Raw genomic sequence first — 17,180 nt, 5'->3', positions numbered from 1 at the left:
CCAAAGCTTGAAAAAAAAAAAAAAATAAATAGTGCAAAGAACCACAAAAACGCCCCGCATCCTGTAGCTGACTTCCTTCCTGCACCCCTCAGGTCAACTCAACCCTCAAGCCTCAGCTCAACTACGCCAGCTCTTCTTGGCCCTTCCCGGCTCTTCCTGGTTGATCTCGGCACTTCCCAGATGATCCCTCAGTCCTGATGATCTCATAGAGCAGGAGGAGGATGAAGATGGCGATGAATTTGGCATTTCTGCCTCTCCTGGCTGCGGTCTTGACCCTGTGCTCGAGCCAGATGGGTAACGATCCTGGTGAGAACTCCCGCCAGAATTCCGGCGAGGATTCCCACCAGAATTCCCCCAGGATTCCTTCTGGGATGTCGGAGCTTTCCCTGGATCTCCCCTCGGGGTTCCCACCGTGGTTCCGGTACCCCGAGGCTCCTCCCGGCACCGGTGCTGCTCCGGCTGCCCCCGGAGCACAAACCCTTCCGGATGCGCTGCCTGGCCCCGCCAGGCTTCTCCATTGGCAGCTTCGAGCTCCTCCAGGAAATCTCAGGGATCTTTGTACAGAATATTGTCGTCATTACCAACCAGGGCTGGGCCGATTTTCCCCTGTCCAGAGCTGCCGTCTGCTTCCGCTGCCGGTACCAGAGCCACAACGGCAGCACGTGGCTGGAGTCGGAGCTGAGCCCTGCCATCGGGAGCTCTGGTGGGGTGCAGGGAAACGCGGGGGGATCCCCATCCCACATCCTGTAGCTGGCCCGGAGCTGAAGCTGCTGGTTTTCTCCCCAGATTTGGGCGATGCTGAGTGTCAGCCCAGCAACAGCGCTGCCACTGCCAGGACCTCACAGAACGGTACCAGAACCCCCCCAGGGCTGATTCTTGGCACAGTCCCAGTGCCAGATCCCAGTTTTGGATCCTGGTACCGGATCTTGGTACCGGATCCCAGCACCTGATCCCAGTGATCCCCTCTGTCTCTCCCTTCCAGATCCTTCCTGGCTCCTCCCAGTGTTGGTCGTTGGGCTGCTGCTGCTGCTGGGGGGCTGTGGTCATAATCTGGCGATGTTGGAGGGGGTCTCGGAACCCCTGGGGGGCTCAGTGCCCAGGAGGAGCTCCTGAAAGGCAGATGCGGAGAGTCCTGCCCTGCTAAGGCCGGACCCTCCACGCCAGCACCAGGACCCCATGACCCCAGATCCCCCAAACCCACCCCGGACCCTCAGTCCCACTCTGGAACCCACTCCTGTTCCAGCAGAACTTCCCCTTGGTCCCCGCGCCGACGCCGCTGTCCCCATGAGGGGTCCCGGGGGTCCCAGTTGTCCCTCTCACCTTCCCGGTGGAGGACACGGAGCCCGGAGCCCATCCCGGTGTCCCAGATCCGGTCACCGGGAGCCCTCCTTGCGGACCCTCCGCCCCCTCTTGTCCTGCCTGGGCTCCAGCACATTGTCTCAAATAAAGCTGTTGCATTGTCGGTGTCGCAGTGTCTTGTTCCCACTCCCGGTGTCCCGGTGGTCCCCGGTGTCCCGTTCCCATTCCCGGTCTCCCATTCACAGTGTCCTGCTCCCATTCCCGGTGTCCCGTTCCCGTTCTCATTCCGGTGCCCTCCCATCCGCCAGAGGGCGCCACCCTCCCCTTCCCGCCGCCGGGATTTGGGGGCGTGGCCACGACGGGATGGGCGTGCCCATTTCAGGGAGTGTCCCGGGTCGGGGTGGGCGTGGCCGGGTCGGGGGGCGGGGCCCCGGGTGGGCGGGGCGCGGCGCGGTCCAAGATGGCCGCGGTGTCGGTGTTCCCCGGCGTGCGGCTCCTCACGGTCGGGGACGCGAACGGGGAGATCCAGCGGCACCAGGAGCAGCAGCCGCTGCGCTCGAGGTCCGCACCGCCCCGACAGCGCCGCCATCGCCCTCTACGGCCGTGAGTGCGCCGGGAGGGCGGGGGGCCCGGCGGGGGAGGGGGCGTGGGGGGCTGAGGGGAGGGGGGAGGGGCCCTCAGGGGTCGGGGGGGGGGCGGGGAGGGGCCCTGGGGGGGTCTCTGGGGATGGGGAGGGGGCGGGGAGGGGCCCTGAGGGTGTCAGTGGGGATGGGGGGCTTTGGGGTGGGGGGGTTTGGGGGGTCTGGGGGCGCAGGGGCTGGAATGGGGGGGGTTTGGGGGTTCAGGGCCTGGAGGGGGTCCAGAAAGGGGCCCGGGGGGGGGCTTTCAATGGGTTTTAAATGTTCTTCACTTTTGGGGGAGGGGTCTCAGCCCCACCGCCCCCCCCCCAGCCGGGGCCGGGGTCTCCTCGGGGGCAGATCGGGATTTGGGGAGGGGTCCCGGTGCCCCCGCGTTTCCCGGAGGCGGCGGAAAGTTCGTTCCCATCCATCCCCCCGGTCCCGGCCACTTTTGCCCGAATCGGCCCCAATTCCGTGACCTTCCGGCACCCCCCGGTTCCGGGCCCGCGGGGGGCGGCGGCGCCGCCGGCTCCTCTTTGTCTCGGTTTTCCCGTTCTTTGAGGTTTTTCCCGTTCTTTGAGGTTTTTCCCGTCTTTGCTTTTTTTTTCCCCCGTTCTTTGAGGTTTTTCCCATTCTTTGGGCTTTTCCCCGTTCTTTGAGGTTTTTTTCCCGTTCTTTGGATTTTTTTCCCGTTCTTTGAGGTTTTTCCTCCTTTTCTCCCCAAACCGGCGCCTCCCGCGCTTTGTGCTCGGGGTTTCCCGCGGCTCCGGTTGTGGTCGGTGCGACCCCCGCTCCCCTCCCCTCGGCCTCATTAACGGCGGCGCTAATTCCCATAATTAACGCGCGGTTTGACACCGATACCGGCTGGGGGGGGGGGGGGGAAACTGAGGCACGGCGGCCGCTGCATGGCCGGGCCCGCGGCTCCTCCGGTACCGGCCGGGCCCGATCGCAACCGGAGCCGCTCCCGAGCCCGCCTTTGTGTGCGGGGCCGGGGGAGCCGCGGAGCATCGGCCGCTCCTTGCACCGCTCCCGGTGCTCCGGTACAGGTACCGACCGCTGCTCCCGGTGCTCCGGTATCGGTACCGGCGGGCTCCCGGTGCTCCGGTGGTCGGTACCGACCCCTGCTCCCGGTGCTCCGGTGCCGGTACCGGCCGCGCTCCCGGTGCCTCCGGTGCCGGTACCGGCGGGCTCCCGGTGCTCCGGTACCGGTACCGACCGCTGCTCCCGGTGCTCCGGTACCGACCGCTGCTCCCGGTGCTCCGGTGTCGGTACCGGCGGGCTCCCGGTGCTCCGATACCGGTACCGGCCGCTGCTCCCGGGGCCCTCCCCGCGGCCGCCGGACCCCCGGGCCAAACCGGCAATTTTTGGGAAGCGGCCGGGGTCCGGTTTTACCGGCCCGGGGGCACCGCGGGGCCCGCTGCCGCTCCCGGGATGGCTCCGGGGCCGTTCCCGGTTCCCGCTCCCGTTTCTGCCTCCCGGGCCGCCCCAGCCCCTCCGTCCCGTTCCGTCGCACCCGCGACCCCCAAATCCCCAAATCCCCATTTCTGACGGCAATTCCGGCTGCCCCCCCCCCGGGCCGTGCTTTAGGAGCCGTCCCCGCGTAATTAGAGGTTAATTAGGTTAATTGTGCTGGGTCCCCGCTCTGTGGGGGCGCTTCGGGCCCGGCGCTCCCCTCACTTTTCTCTCTGTCCCTCCGGTTTCCCGCCCCGTTCTCCCTCCTCTCCCTTTTCCCATTCCGATTTTTGTGTCCCCCCATTCCCGATTTTTCCCATTTTTCCCCTCCGCTCCCGCTTTTTCCCGTTTTCCCCCCACCATTCCCATTATTCTCCCCATTCCCATTTTCCCCCATTCCCGTTTTTCTCTCCCCATTCCCATTTTCTCCCTCCATTCTCGTTTTTTCCCACCATTCCATTTTTTCTCATTCCTCCCCCTTTCCTGTTTTTTTTTTCTCCCCTTTTTTCCCCCCCATTCCCATTTTCCCCTCCCCAATTTCCATTTTTCCCTATTTCCCCCCATTTCTCCCATTTCCCTTCCCCATTCCCATTCTTCCCCATTCCCCCTCCTCATTCCCGTTTTTCCCAATATTTTCCCCCATTTTTACCCATTTCCCCCATTCTGATTTTCCCCCCATTTTTTCCCCTTTCCCCTCTATTCCCCCACCCACTTTTCCCCATTTCCCCCCCTTTATCCCCTTTCCCCCCATTTTTCCCCATTTCCCTCCCATTCCCATTTTTCCATTTCCTCATTCCCATTCCCCCCCGTTTTTCCCCATTTCCCTTTCCCATTCCCATTTCCCCCCCATTCCCCTTTTTCCCATTTCCCCCCATTTCCCTTCCCCATTCCCGTTTTTCCCATTTCCCCCCCGTTTTTCCCCATTTCCCTTCCCCGTTCCCATTTCCCCCCCATTCCCATTTTCCCCCCATTCCCGTTTTTCCCATTTCCCCCCCCCATTTCCCCCCATTCCCATCTCCCCCCATCCCCGTTTTTCCCATTTCCCCATTTTTCCCCATTCCCACCTCCCCCCATCCCCGTTTTTCCCCGTTTTTTCCCCGTTTTCCCCCCGTTTTTCCCCGTTTCCCCCCATCTCCCCCATTCCCATCTCCCCCCATCCCCATTTTCCCCGTTTTTCCCGTTTTTCCCCGTTTTTCCCCGTTTTTCCCCATTTCCCCCCATTCCCATCTCCCCCCATCCCCGTTTTTCCCCATTTCCCCCCATTTTTCCCCATTCCCATCTGCCCCATTCCCGTTTCCCCCCATTTCCTGTTTTTCCCATTCCCATTTCCCCCCCATTCCCATCTCCCCCCATCCCCATTTCCCCCATTTTTCCCCATTTTCCCCCGTTTTTCCCATTCTCGTTTTCCCCATTTCCCCCCTGTTTTTCCCCATTTCCCTTCTCCATTCCCATTTCCCCCATTCCCATCTCCCCCCATCCCCGTTTTTCCCATTTTTCCCCGTTTTTCCCCGTTTCCCCCCATTTTCGCCCCCCAGATGAGGAGGTGTGCGTGTTCAAGTGCTCGGTGTCGCGCGACACCGAGTGCAGCCGCGTGGGGGAAGCAATCCTTCATCATCACGCTGGGCTGCAACAGCGTGCTGCTGCAGTTCGGGACCCCCACGGGTGAGGAGCCCCCCGCCCGCGCCCCCTCCCCACGCCCCCGGGACCCCCCGGTGACCCCCACGTTAACCCTTTGCCCCCCAGATTTCTGCTCCTTCTACAACATCCTCAAGAACTGCCGCGGGCACAACACGGAGCGCTCGGTGTTCAGCGAGCGCACCGAGGAGTCCTCGGCCGTGCAGTACTTCCAGGTGGGGACCCCCCCCCAATTTTGGGGGCTGTTCCGGGGCTGGGGGGGCGCTCCCGGGGCCGGGGGGGTCACGGCCTGTCCGTCTGTCCGGCAGTTCTACGGGTACCTGTCCCAGCAGCAGAACATGATGCAGGACTACGTGCGCACGGGGACGTACCAGCGCGCCATCCTGCAGAACCACAGCGACTTCAAGGACAAGGTCTGGGGGGTTCGGCTTCTTTTGGGGGGGTTTGGCTTCTTTTGGGGGGTTCAGCTCGTTTTGGGGGGGTTCAGCTCGTTTTGGGGGTGTTCAGCTCGTTTTGGGGGGGTTCGGCTTGCTTTGGGAAGATCTGACTCAGTTTTTGGCGAGTCAGATCTTTGGCCTGGTTTTAGGGGGGGAAGCCTGGCTTGGGTTTTGGTGGGGTCTGGTTGAGATTTGGAGGCATCTGGATCCATTTTTGGGGAGGAATCTGGCTGGGTTTTGGGGGGAATCCTGGCTCCGTTTTTAGGAGAAGCTGGCTGGATTTTAGGGAGGAATCTGGCTGGGTTTTAGGGGGGAATCCTGGCTCCATTTCTGGGGGAATCTTACTGGGTTTTTGGGGGAATCTGCCTCCATTTCTGGGGAAATCTGGCTGGGTTTTGGAGGGGAATCTGGCTGAGTTTTGAGAGGGAATCTGGCTGGGTTTTTGGGGGAATCTGGCTGGGTTTTGGGAGGAATCTGCCTCCATTTCTGCAGAAATCTGCTGGGTTTTTGGGAGGTTTTTGGCTGGGTTTTTGGGGGGAATCTGGCTGGGTTTTGGGGGGAATCTTGCTGGGTTTTGGAGGGGAATCTGGCTGGGTTTTTGGGGGTTTTTGGCTGGGTTTTTGGGGGTTTTTGGCTGGGTTTTTGAGGGGAATCTGGCTCCATTTCTGGGGAAATCTGGCTGGGGTTTTGGCTGAGTTTTGAGGCAGAATCTGGCTGGGTTTTGGAGGGGAATCTGGCTGGGTTTTTGGGGGAATCTGGCTGGATTTTAGGGAGGAATCTGGCTGGGTTTTTTGGGGGTTTTTGGCTGGGTTTTTTGGGGGTTTTTGGCTGGGTTTTTGGGGGTTTTCTGGCTGGGTTTTTGGGGGGTTTTGGCTGGGTTTTTGGGGGGTTTTTGGCTGGGTTCAGGGCAGCATCCAGCAGCGCTGACCCTGGGGCTCCCTGAGGCTCCCAGCTGCCCCCATCCCTCCCCAGATCGTGCTGGACGTGGGCTGTGGCTCGGGCATCCTCTCCTTCTTCGCGGCGCAGGCCGGGGCGCGCAAGATCTACGCGGTGGAGGCGAGCACCATGGCCCAGCATGCTGAGGTGAGATGGGGGCTTCCTGGGACCCCTCCCCTTGATCCTCTGCACCATGGCCCAGCATGCTGAGGTGAGCCGGGGGGGCTTCCTGGGACCCCCTCCCCTTGACCCTCTGCACCATGGCCGAGGTGAGCCGGGGGGCTCCCTGGGACCCCTCCCCTTGACCCTCTGCACCATGGCCGAGGTGAGCCGGGGGGCTCCCTGGGACCCCCTCCCCTGCCCCTCTGTACCATGCCCAGCACGCTGAGGTGAGATGGGGGCTTCCCGGGACCCCTCCCCTTCACCCTCTGCACCATGGCCCAGCATGCTGAGGTGAGCTGGGGGGCTTCCCGGGACCCCTCCCCTTCACCCTCTGCACCATGGCCCAGCATGCTGAGGTGAGCCTGGGGGCTCCCTGGGACCCCCTCCCCTTGACCCTCTGCACCATGGCCCAACACGCCGAGGTGAGTTTGGGGGCTTCCTGGGACCCTGGGGTGTCCCCACAGCCTGACCCCCCTCCCTGCCCCTCTGCACCATGGCCCAGCATGCTGAGGTGAGCTGGGGGGCTTCCTGGGACCCCTCCCCTTAACCCTCTGCACCATGGCCCAGCACACCGAGGTGACCCTGCGGGTCTCCCCACAACCCCGGGGGTCTCCCCACGTCCCGACCACCTCCCCTTGCCCCCTGCCCAGGTGCTGGTGAAGAGCAACAACCTGACGGAGCGCATCGTGGTGATCCCGGGCAAGGTGGAGGAGGTGTCGCTGCCCGAGCAGGTGGACATCATCATCTCGGAGCCCATGGGCTACATGCTCTTCAACGAGCGCATGCTCGAGAGCTACCTGCACGCCAAGAAGTACCTGAAGCCCAGTGGTGAGCGCAGGGGGGGGGTCCCCGGGGGGTCCCCTGGGGGCCGCGGGACCCCCCGGGCTCCAAGGCTGCCCTTCCCGCAGGGAACATGTTCCCCACCATCGGGGACGTGCACCTGGCGCCCTTCACGGACGAGCAGCTCTACATGGAGCAGTTCACCAAGGCCAACTTCTGGTGAGCCCCGCCGGGCCCGGGCCCAGTCCCAGCCCCAGTCCCAGTCCCAGCCCCATTCCCAGTCCCTGTTTCCAGTTTCCATTCCCCGTTCCAGTCCCCATTCCCACTCCCCATTCCCACTCTCCAGTCCTCATTGTTTCCTGTTCCCATTCCCGATCCCCAGTCCCGTTCCCAGTTCCCATTCCTAGTTTGGGATTCCCATTCCCAATTCCCACTCTCCAGTCCCATTGTTTCCTGTTCCCATTCCTGGTTCCCGTTCCCAGTTCCAGTTCCCAGTCCCCATTCCTAGTTTGGGATCCCCATTCCCACTCCAATTCCCACTCCCCAGTCCCATTCCCAGTTCCCAGGATTCCCAGTTTGGCATTCCCCATTCCCAGGTACCAGCCCTCGTTCCACAGCATTGATCAGTCCCCATTCCCAGTTCCCATTCCAGTTCCCATTCCCAGTTTGGGATCCCAATCCCCATTCCCAGTCCCCATTCCCAGTCCCCATTCCCCATTCCCCATTCCCAGTATTCCCAGCATTCCCAGTTTGCTCTCCCCAGGTACCAGCCCTCGTTCCACGGCATTGATCAGTCCCCATTCCCAGTCCCAGTTCCCATTCCCAGTTTGGGATCCCCATTCCCAGTCCCCGTTCCCAGTTCCCAATCCCCATTCCCAGTATTCCCCAGTATTCCCAGTATTCCCAGTATTCCCAGCATGCCCAGTATTCCCAGTTTGGGATTGGTCCTCTCCCCAGGTACCAGCCCTTGTTCCATGCATTGATCAGTCCCCATTCCCAGTCCCAGTTCCCATTCCCAGTTTGGATCCCCATTCCCAGTCCCCATTCCAGTTCCCATTCCCAGTATTCCCAGTATTCCCAGTTTGCTCTCCCCAGGTACCAGCCCTCGTTCCATGGCATTGATCAGTCCCCATTCCCAGTCCCAGTTCCCATTCCCAGTTTGGGATCCGCAATCCCCATTCCCAGTATTCCCAGTATTCCTAGTATTCCCAGTTTGGGATTGGTCTCTCCCCAGGTACCAGCCCTCATTCCACGGCGTTGATCAGTCCCCATTCCCAGTCCCAGTTCCCATTCCCAGTTTGGGATCCCCATTCCATTCCCCGTTCCCCATTCCCAGTATTCCCAGTATCCCCAGCATTCCCAGTATTCCCAGTTTGCTCTCCCAGGTACCAGCCCTCGTTGCATGGCGTTGATCAGTCCCCATTCCCAGTCCCAGTTCCCATTCCCAGTTTGGGATCCCCAGTCCCCATTTCCAGTCCCCATTCCCCATTCCCAGTATTCCCAGTATTCCCAGTATTCCCAGTATTCCCAGTATTCCCAGTTTGGGATTGGTCTCTCCCCAGGTACCAGCCCTCGTTCCACAGCATTGATCAGTCCCCATTCCCAGTCCCAATCCCCATTCCCAGTTTGGGATCCCCATTCCCAATCCCCGTCCCCGTTCCCAGTCCCCATTCCCAGTTCCCATTCCCCATCCCCAGTATTCCCAGCATTCCCAGTATTCCCAGTTTGCTCTCCCCAGGTACCAGCCCTCGTTCCACAGCATTGATCAGTCCCCATTCCCAGTTCCAGTTCCCATTCCCAGTTTGGGATCCCCAATCCCCATTCCCATTCCCCATTCCCCATTCCCAGTATTCCCAGTATTCCCAGTATTCCCAGTTTGGGATTGGTCTCTCCCCAGGTACCAGCCCTCGTTCCACAGCATTGATCAGTCCCCATTCCCAGTCCCAATCCCCATTCCCAGTTTGGGATCCCATTCCCAATCCCCGTCCCCGTTCCCAGTCCCCATTCCCAGTTCCCATTCCCCATCCCCAGTATTCCCAGCATTCCCAGTATTCCCAGTTTGCTCTCCCCAGGTACCAGCCCTCGTTCCACAGCATTGATCAGTCCCCATTCCCAGTTCCAGTTCCCATTCCCAGTTTGGGATCCCCAATCCCCATTCCCATTCCCCATTCCCCATTCCCAGTATTCCCAGTATTCCCAGTATTCCCAGTTTGGGATTGGTCTCTCCCCAGGTACCAGCCCTCGTTCCACGGCGTTGATCTCTCTGCTCTGCGCGGCGCCGCCGTGGACGAGTACTTCAGGCAGCCCGTGGTGGTGAGCGACCCTGGGGGGCTCTGGGGGGGCTCTTGCCCATTTTGGGGGTCTCTTGCCCATTGTGGGGGTCTCTGAGCCCCCCCGGCCGCTCCCAAACCCCCCCTGCCCACCCCCTTGCCCAGGACACCTTCGACATCCGGATTCTGATGGCCAAATCCGTCAAATACACCGTGAACTTCTTGGAAGCCAAGGAGGGCGACTTGCACAGGTGAGAGACACCTGGGGGGGATTGGGGGGGTCCTGGGGGTCTCCTCCCACCCCCCCTAACCCCCCGTGTCCTCCAGGATAGAAATCCCCTTCAAGTTCCACATGCTGCACTCGGGGCTGGTGCACGGCCTGGCCTTCTGGTTCGACGTGGCCTTCATCGGCTCCATGTGGGTGATTTGGGGAGGGGTCCCGGGGGTGGGCGGGGCTCTGTCCGAGCCCCCCTGACCCCCGTGCCCCCCCAGAATGACGGTGTGGCTCTCCACGGCCCCCACGGAGCCGCTGACCCACTGGTACCAGGTGCGCTGCCTGTTCCAGTCGCCGCTCTTCGCCAAGGCGGGCGACACGCTCTCAGGGACCTGCCTGCTCATCGCCAACAAGAGGTGGGCAGGGGGCTCTGGGGGCTTTGGGGCTGTTTGGGGGGATTTGGGGGGATTTTGAGGGGATTTGGGGCAGTTCTGGGGCAGTTCTGGGGGTGCACAGGCGACACGCTCTCAGGGACCTGCCTGCTCATCGCCAACAAGAGGTGGGCAGGGGGCTCTGGGGGGCTTTGGGGCTGTTTGAGGGAATTTGGGGGGATTTTGAGGGAATTTGGGGGATTTTGAGGGAATTTGGGGGGGATTTTGAGGGGATTTGGGGCTGCTTTGGGACATTTCTGGGGGTGCACAGGCGACACGCTCTCAGGGACCTGCCTGCTCATCGCCAACAAGAGGTGGGCAGGGGGCTCTGGGGGGCTTTGGGGGATTTTGAGGGAATTTGGGGGGATTTTGAGGGGATTTGGGGGGATTTTGAGGGGATTTGGGGCAGTTCTGGGACATTTCTGGGGGTGCACAGGCGACACGCTCTCAGGGACCTGCCTGCTCATGGCCAACAAGAGGTGGGCAGGGGGCTCTGGGGGGCTTTGGGGGGATTTTGAGGGGATTTGGGGGGATTTTGAGGGAATTTGGGGGGATTTTGAGGGGATTTGGGCGTGCTTTGGGACATTTCTGGGGGTGCACAGGCAACACGCTCTCAGGGACCTGCCTGCTCATGGCCAACAAGAGGTGGGCAGGGGGGACTGGGGGGCTTTGGGGCTGTTTGAGGGAATTTGGGGGATTTTGAGGGGATTTGGGGCTGCTTTGGGGCAGTTCTGGGGGTGCACAGGCGACACGCTCTCAGGGACCTGCCTGCTCATGGCCAACAAGAGGTGGGCAGGGGGCTCTGGGGGGCTTGGGGAGGGGTCTGGGGGGGATTTTGAGGGAATTTGGGGCTGCTTTGGGGCAGTTCTGGGGGTGCACGGGCGACACGCTCTCAGGGACCTGCCTGCTCATCGCCAACAAGAGGTGGCAGGGGCTCTGGGGGGCTTTGGGGGTGTTTGGGGGCTTTGGTGGGATTTTGAGGGAATTTGGGGGATTTTGAGGGGATTTGGGGGGATTTTGAGGGGATTTGGGGCAGTTCTGGGGCAGTTCTGGGGGTGCACAGGTGACACGCTCTCAGGGACCTGCCTGCTCATCGCCAACAAGAGGTGGGAGGGGGCTCTGGGGGGCTTGGGGAGGGGACTGGGGGGAATTGAGGGGATTTGGGGCAGTTCTGGGGGTGCAGGGGGGATCTGGGGGGCTTGGGGCAGGTTTGGGGGTCCCCAATCCCCCCCAGCCGTGTCCTGGTTTGGGCCGTGCTGGATCCGCTGCTGCCTCTGGGGCTGGGCTGGGGGCTGGGGGGGCTCTCCTGGCCCAGTTGGGACTGGGGGGGGGCTCTCCTGGCCCACTTTGGCCCGGGTGGGGGCCCTGGCCCAGTTTCAGGGCTGGGGGGGGGCCTGGCCCAGTTTTGGGCTGTTTTTATAACTGGGGGGGGGGGGCAGCCACGACCCAGCTGCTGCTGCTGGGACCCCTCAGGGGCACTTTGGGGTCTCTGTGTCCCAATTTGGGGGTCCCAGCCCCTCTCAGGTGTATTTGGGGGGGTCCCAGCCCCTCTCAGGTGTGTTTTGGGGGGGGTCTCGGGTGTGTTTTGGGGAGGGGTCTCACGGTGTGCCCCCCTCCCCAGACAGAGCTACGACATCAGCATCGTGGCCCAGGTGGACCAGACGGGCTCCAAATCCTCCAACCTGCTGGACCTGAAAAATCCCTTCTTCAGGTAGGGCCGGGGGGGGCTGCGGGGCCGGGGGGCCCCCCCGGGACCCCCCCCCCAAGCCCTGACGCCCCTCCCCATCCCCAGGTACACGGGCACGACCCCCTCGCCCCCCCCCGGCTCCCACTACACGTCCCCGTCAGAGAACATGTGGAGCACGGGCAGCAGCTACAACATGAGCACGGGCATGGCCGTGGCCGGTGGGTCTGGGGGCTCTGGGGGGGGGTTTGGGGGGTCCTGGGGGGTCACCCCCCATTTTTGGGGGGTCCCTGACCCCCTCCCCACGCAGGAATGCCGGCTGCCTATGACCTGAGCAGCGTCATCGCCGGGGGCTCCAACGTGGGGCACAACAACCTGATCCCCCTGGGTGAGTGGGGGGCTCGGGGGGACGGGGGGGGGCTCACAGTGATGGTGGGGTCTCACAGTAAGGGTGGGGGGTCTCACAATGAGGGTGGGGGTCTCACAGTGAGGGTCTCACAGTAAGGGTGGGGGTCTCACAGTAAGGGTGGGGGTCTCACAGTAAGGGTGGGGGTCTCAGGACTCGGGTGGGCATCTCACAGTGAGGGTGGGGGGTCTCACAATGAGGGTGGGGGTCTCACAGTGATGATGGGGTCTCAGGACTCGGGTGGGGGTCTCACGACTCGGGTGGGGTCTCACAATGAGGGTGGGGGTCTCACAGTGATGATGGGGTCTCAGGACTCGGGTGGGGTCTCACGACTCGGGTGGGGTCTCACAATGAGGGTGGGGGTCTCACAGTGATGATGGGGTCTCAGGACTCGGGTGGGGGTCTCACGACTCGGGTGGGGTCTCACAATGAGGGTGGGGGTCTCACAGTGATGATGGGGTCTCAGGACTCGGGTGGGGGTCTCACGACTCGGGTGGGGTCTCACAATGATGGTGGGGGGTCTCACAGTGATGATGGGGTCCTCACAGTGAGGGTGGGGGGTCTCACAATGAGGGTGGGGGTCTCACGACTCGGGTGGGGTCTCACAATGAGGGTGGGGGTCTCACAGTGATGATGGGGGTCTCAAAGGACTCGGGTGGGGGTCTCACGACTCGGGTGGGGTCTCACAATGAGGGTGGGGGTCTCACAGTGTGATGATGGGGTCTCAGGACTCGGGTGGGGGTCTCACAGTGAGGGTGGGGGGCTCACAGTGAGGGTGGGGGTCTCACAATGAGGGTGGGGGTCTCACAGTAAGGGTGGGGGTCCCACAATGATGGTGGGGGTCTCACAGTAAGGGTGGGGTCTCACAGTGAGGATGGGGTCCCACAATGATGGTGGGGGTCTCACAATGAGGGTAGGGGTCTCACAATGAGGGTGGGGGTCTCACAGTGATGGTGGGGGTCTCACAGTAAGGGTGAGGGTCTCACAATGATGGTGGGGGTCTCACAATGATGGTGGGGGTCTCACAGTAAGGGTGGGGTCTCACAGTAAGGGTGGGGGTCTCAGGACTCGGGTGGGCATCTCACAGTGATGGTGGGGGTCTCACAGTGAGGGTGGGGGTCTCACAGTGAGGGTGGGGGTCTCACAATGATGGTGGGGGTCTCACAGTGAGGGTGGGGGTCTCACGATGGTGGGGGTCTCACAGTGAGGGTGAGGGTCTCACAATGATGGTGGGGGTCTCACAATGATGGTGGGGGTCTCACAGTAAGGGTGGGGGTCTCAGGACTCGGGTGGGGGTCTCACACCCCCCCAGCCTCACCGTGCCCCCCCCCTCCCCAGCCAACACCGGCATCGTGAACCACACCCACTCCAGGATGGGCTCCATCATGAGCACGGGCATCGTGCAAGGTACCCCCGAGCCCCCTCCCCAAATAAACCCCCCTGTGCCCCCCATTGCCCCCTGTGCCCCCCAGGCTCATCCAGTGCACAGAGCGGCGCCGGCTCCAGCTCCCACTGCCCCCCCCGACCCCTGTGTGCCCCCCATTGCCCCCATTTCCCTCTGTGGCCCCCTGACCCCCATGTTCCCCATTGCCCCCCATTTCCCTCTGTGCCCCAATGCCCCCCATTGCCCCCCATTTCCCTCTGTGCCCCCCAGGTTCCTCCAGTGGACAGACCGGTGGCTCCAGCACCCATTGACCCCCTGTACCCTGTGTGCCCCACTGACCCCTGTGCCCCCACTGACCCCCACTGCCCTCCATTGCCCCCCATTGACCCCCATTTTCCTCTGTGCCCCCCAGGTTCCTCCAGCACACAGACCGGCGCAGGTTCCAGCTCTCACTGCCCCCCATTGACCCCCATTGCCCCCATTTTCCCCTGTGCCCCCCAGGTTCCTCGAGTGCCCAGACCGCCGGCTCCAGCTCCCACTGCCCCCCTGTGCCCCACTGATCCCTATTGCCCCACTGACCCCCTGTACCCTGTGTGCCCCATTGACCCCCACTGACCCCTGTGCCCCCCATGCCCCTGTGTACCCCCAATGCCCCACTGACCCCCAGTGCCCCCACTGACCCCCATTTCCCTCTGTGCCCCCCAGGTTCCTCGAGCGCTCAGACCGCCGGCTCCAGCTCCCACTGCCCCCCTGTGCCCCACTGATCCCTATTGCCCCCAATTGCTCCCATTGCCCCCATTGCTCCCTGACCCCCCATTGCCCCTACTGACCCCCATTTTCCTCCTGTGCCCCCCAGGTTCCTCGAGCGCTCAGACCGCCGGCTCCAGCTCCCACTACCCCCCTGTGCCCCACTGACCCCCATTGCCCCCCCCGACCCCCAATGCCCCCACTGACCCCCATTTCCCTCTGTGCCCCCCAGGTTCCTCGAGCGCGCAGACCGCCGGCTCCAGCTCGCACTACCCGCCTGTGCCCCACTGATCCCTGTGCCCCACTGACCCCCATTTCCCTGTGTGTCCCCACTGACCCCCATTGCCCCCCATGCCCCCACTGACCCCCATTTCCCTGTGCCCCCCAGGTTCCTCAAGCACCCAGACCGCCGGCTCCAGCTCGCACTACCCGCCCCTGCAGAGCCAGTTCACCATGGGCGGCCCCCCCATCTCCATGGCGTCCCCCATGTCCATCACCACCAACACGATGCACTACGGCAGCTGAAGGGCCCCCCCGGCCCCACCCACGAGACAAAAACCAAAATCGGGGGCACGGGGACCCCCCCCCGCCCGCCCCGGGGGTCCCTCCCTGCCCCCCCCCCCCTCCCCGCTCCACAGGGGATTTTGGGGTTTTTTTTGGGGTTTTTTTTTGGTGTTTTTTTGGTTTTTTGTTTTTGGGCGGGGGCGGGGTGGGGGGGAAGGGGGGGAGGGGCCGTTTTTTACCGCTGGATTGGGGGGGGTGGGGGGGTGAGAATTCCCCCGGGACCCCCCCCGGGATGGGAACCCCGCCGGGAAGGGGCCGAATGTACCAAAATCTGCAAAATCCCAAAATCCGCGGGTTTGGCCCCGATCGGGGCGGGCGGGGCCGAGCGGGATCGCTCCGGCTGGAGCCTCAATAAACGGGAGGGTTTCACACCTGAGGGGTCCGCAGGGGGGTCCCGAAAAGCCCTGGGGGCTTCTGGGGGTGCTCGGGGGTCCCCAAATGCCGGGGGGGATCCCAAAAAAATCCCCGAGGGATCCCAAATCCATGGGGGGAATCTCAAAATTCTGGGGGATCCCCATTCCCTAGGGGATCCCAAAAATTCCAGGACAATCCCAAAATCCCGGGGGGGTTCCCAAAAATCCCTGAGAATCCCCAAAAATCCCTGGGGGGATCCCAAAATCCCTGTGGGATCCCCAAAATTCCAGGATGATCCCTGGAGGATCCCAAATCTCAGAGGGCTCCCCAAAATCCCAGGGCACCAATTGGGATCTCCCCATTTTTATTTGGGGTTCTCACAGCCCAGCAAGGTTTGGGGGTCTCTGGGGGGCTCCCCCAGGCCCAGCCCCGTTATTGCCCCCTCCCAGGAACATTTTGGGGTTTATTCACCCACTCGCAGGTGAATTTTGGGGTTTATTTCCCCTCTTCCAGGTACATTTTGGGGGGTTTATCCCCCCCCCCCCGCCAGAGCCGTTTTTTGGTTTTATTTCCCCCCCTCCCCAGCCCGGGTGCATTTTTCAGGGTACATTTTGGGGTACATTTTTGGGGTACATTTGTACATTTTTTGGGGTTTTGGGTTACCTGGCAGCCCAGCCCCAGGGACCCCCGACCCACCTGGGCCGTGTCCGCACCGGCACCGTCACGGAGCCTCCCGACAGCGGCTCCGGAACCGCCTGCGGGTGTGAGGGGACCGGGGGGGTCACCGGCGGAACGGACACCGGAACCGGAACCGGGGGAATCTCGGGACTCACCGTGGGGCCGGGGCTCGTCCATTCCGGACCCTCTCGCTGCCGGGTCGGAACACGCGGGTTCTGAGGGACGCTCGGTACCGGCCGGAACCGTCCCGGTACCGACCCCGCTCTGCCGGGAAAGGCCCCGCCCCCAGGGACCCCTCCGGTCCTGCCCCGCCCCCGGGGCCCTCCCGGTACCGTCCCGGTCCCGCTCGGCACCGGCTCCCCCCGCGCTCCGGCCGCGATGGTTCCGCCCGGTCCTTTCCCCCTCCGGCCCCGCGCTCCCGCCGCGGCCGTTCCGGCCCGCGATAGTTCCGGGCAGGGGAGACCCCAGACCCCCCTCAGGACTCCCCCCCTAAAACCCCCCAGGACCCCTCCCCAATGCACCCAGATCCCACCCGGGATCCCCAAGACCACCACAGCCGTGACGCCCCCCAAAAAAAGAAATCAGAGACCCCCAAAAATCCCCTCAAAATTCCCAAAACGCCCCCAGACCCCAGAAGGACCCCCGGGCTCTTTTCCTTCTCCGCTTTATTGGAGCCGCTGGCGGGAGAAGGGGCTGACAAGGTTGGGGGAGGGGGGATGGGTTGGGGGGTGGGGGTCGCCCCCGGCCCCCCCGCGAGGGTTTTGGGGATTTTTTGGGGGGGTTTCGGGGTCCCCCCTCCCCACAATTCCCGCCATTTTCAGCGCCGCAGCCGCCGGTACAAAAATAAAAGCTCTGCACGACCCCGCCCCCCCCCGCGCGACCCCTCCCCAAATTGGGATGGGGTTTGGGGGGGTGGGGGAGGGGTCAGACCCCCCCCCCAATCCCCTCCCCCCCCCCAGGGTGACCCCCCCTCCCCCCCAGTGCTACAGCAGGGCCAGAAATGGGGACCCCCCCCCCCCCCAAAATAAAATCGGGATTTTGGGGTCAGGGCCCCCCCGAGCCCCCCGAAATTGGGGAGGGGTCCCCCGGTATTGCTGCGCCTCGGGGGGGGCGGGGGGGCGAGGGGTCCC

General features: G+C 63.1%; 1 protein-coding gene across 1 annotated transcript; it reads left to right on the top strand.

The window, feature by feature from the left end:
• The first annotated feature begins 1,717 nt into the window (after window positions 1–1,717).
• On the top strand, window positions 1,718–15,389 carry CARM1 (coactivator associated arginine methyltransferase 1). Its single transcript, XM_074530346.1, is given in 18 exon segments — window positions 1,718–1,869; window positions 1,871–1,902; window positions 4,904–4,962; window positions 4,964–5,030; window positions 5,112–5,218; window positions 5,312–5,416; window positions 6,413–6,523; window positions 7,189–7,366; window positions 7,447–7,537; window positions 9,550–9,631; window positions 9,754–9,839; window positions 9,916–10,005; window positions 10,081–10,218; window positions 11,855–11,944; window positions 12,026–12,138; window positions 12,228–12,305; window positions 13,662–13,730; window positions 14,843–15,389. Coding segments are annotated over 18 exon segments (1,743 nt in total). The 5' UTR covers window positions 1,718–1,759; the 3' UTR covers window positions 14,980–15,389.
• The last annotated feature ends 1,791 nt before the right edge of the window (window positions 15,390–17,180 follow it).

This window comes from Zonotrichia albicollis, chromosome 32, assembly GCF_047830755.1.
Source record: "Zonotrichia albicollis isolate bZonAlb1 chromosome 32, bZonAlb1.hap1, whole genome shotgun sequence".
Classification (NCBI taxonomy): domain Eukaryota; kingdom Metazoa; phylum Chordata; class Aves; order Passeriformes; family Passerellidae; genus Zonotrichia; species Zonotrichia albicollis.
This window is presented reverse-complemented; position numbering and strand designations above follow the sequence as displayed.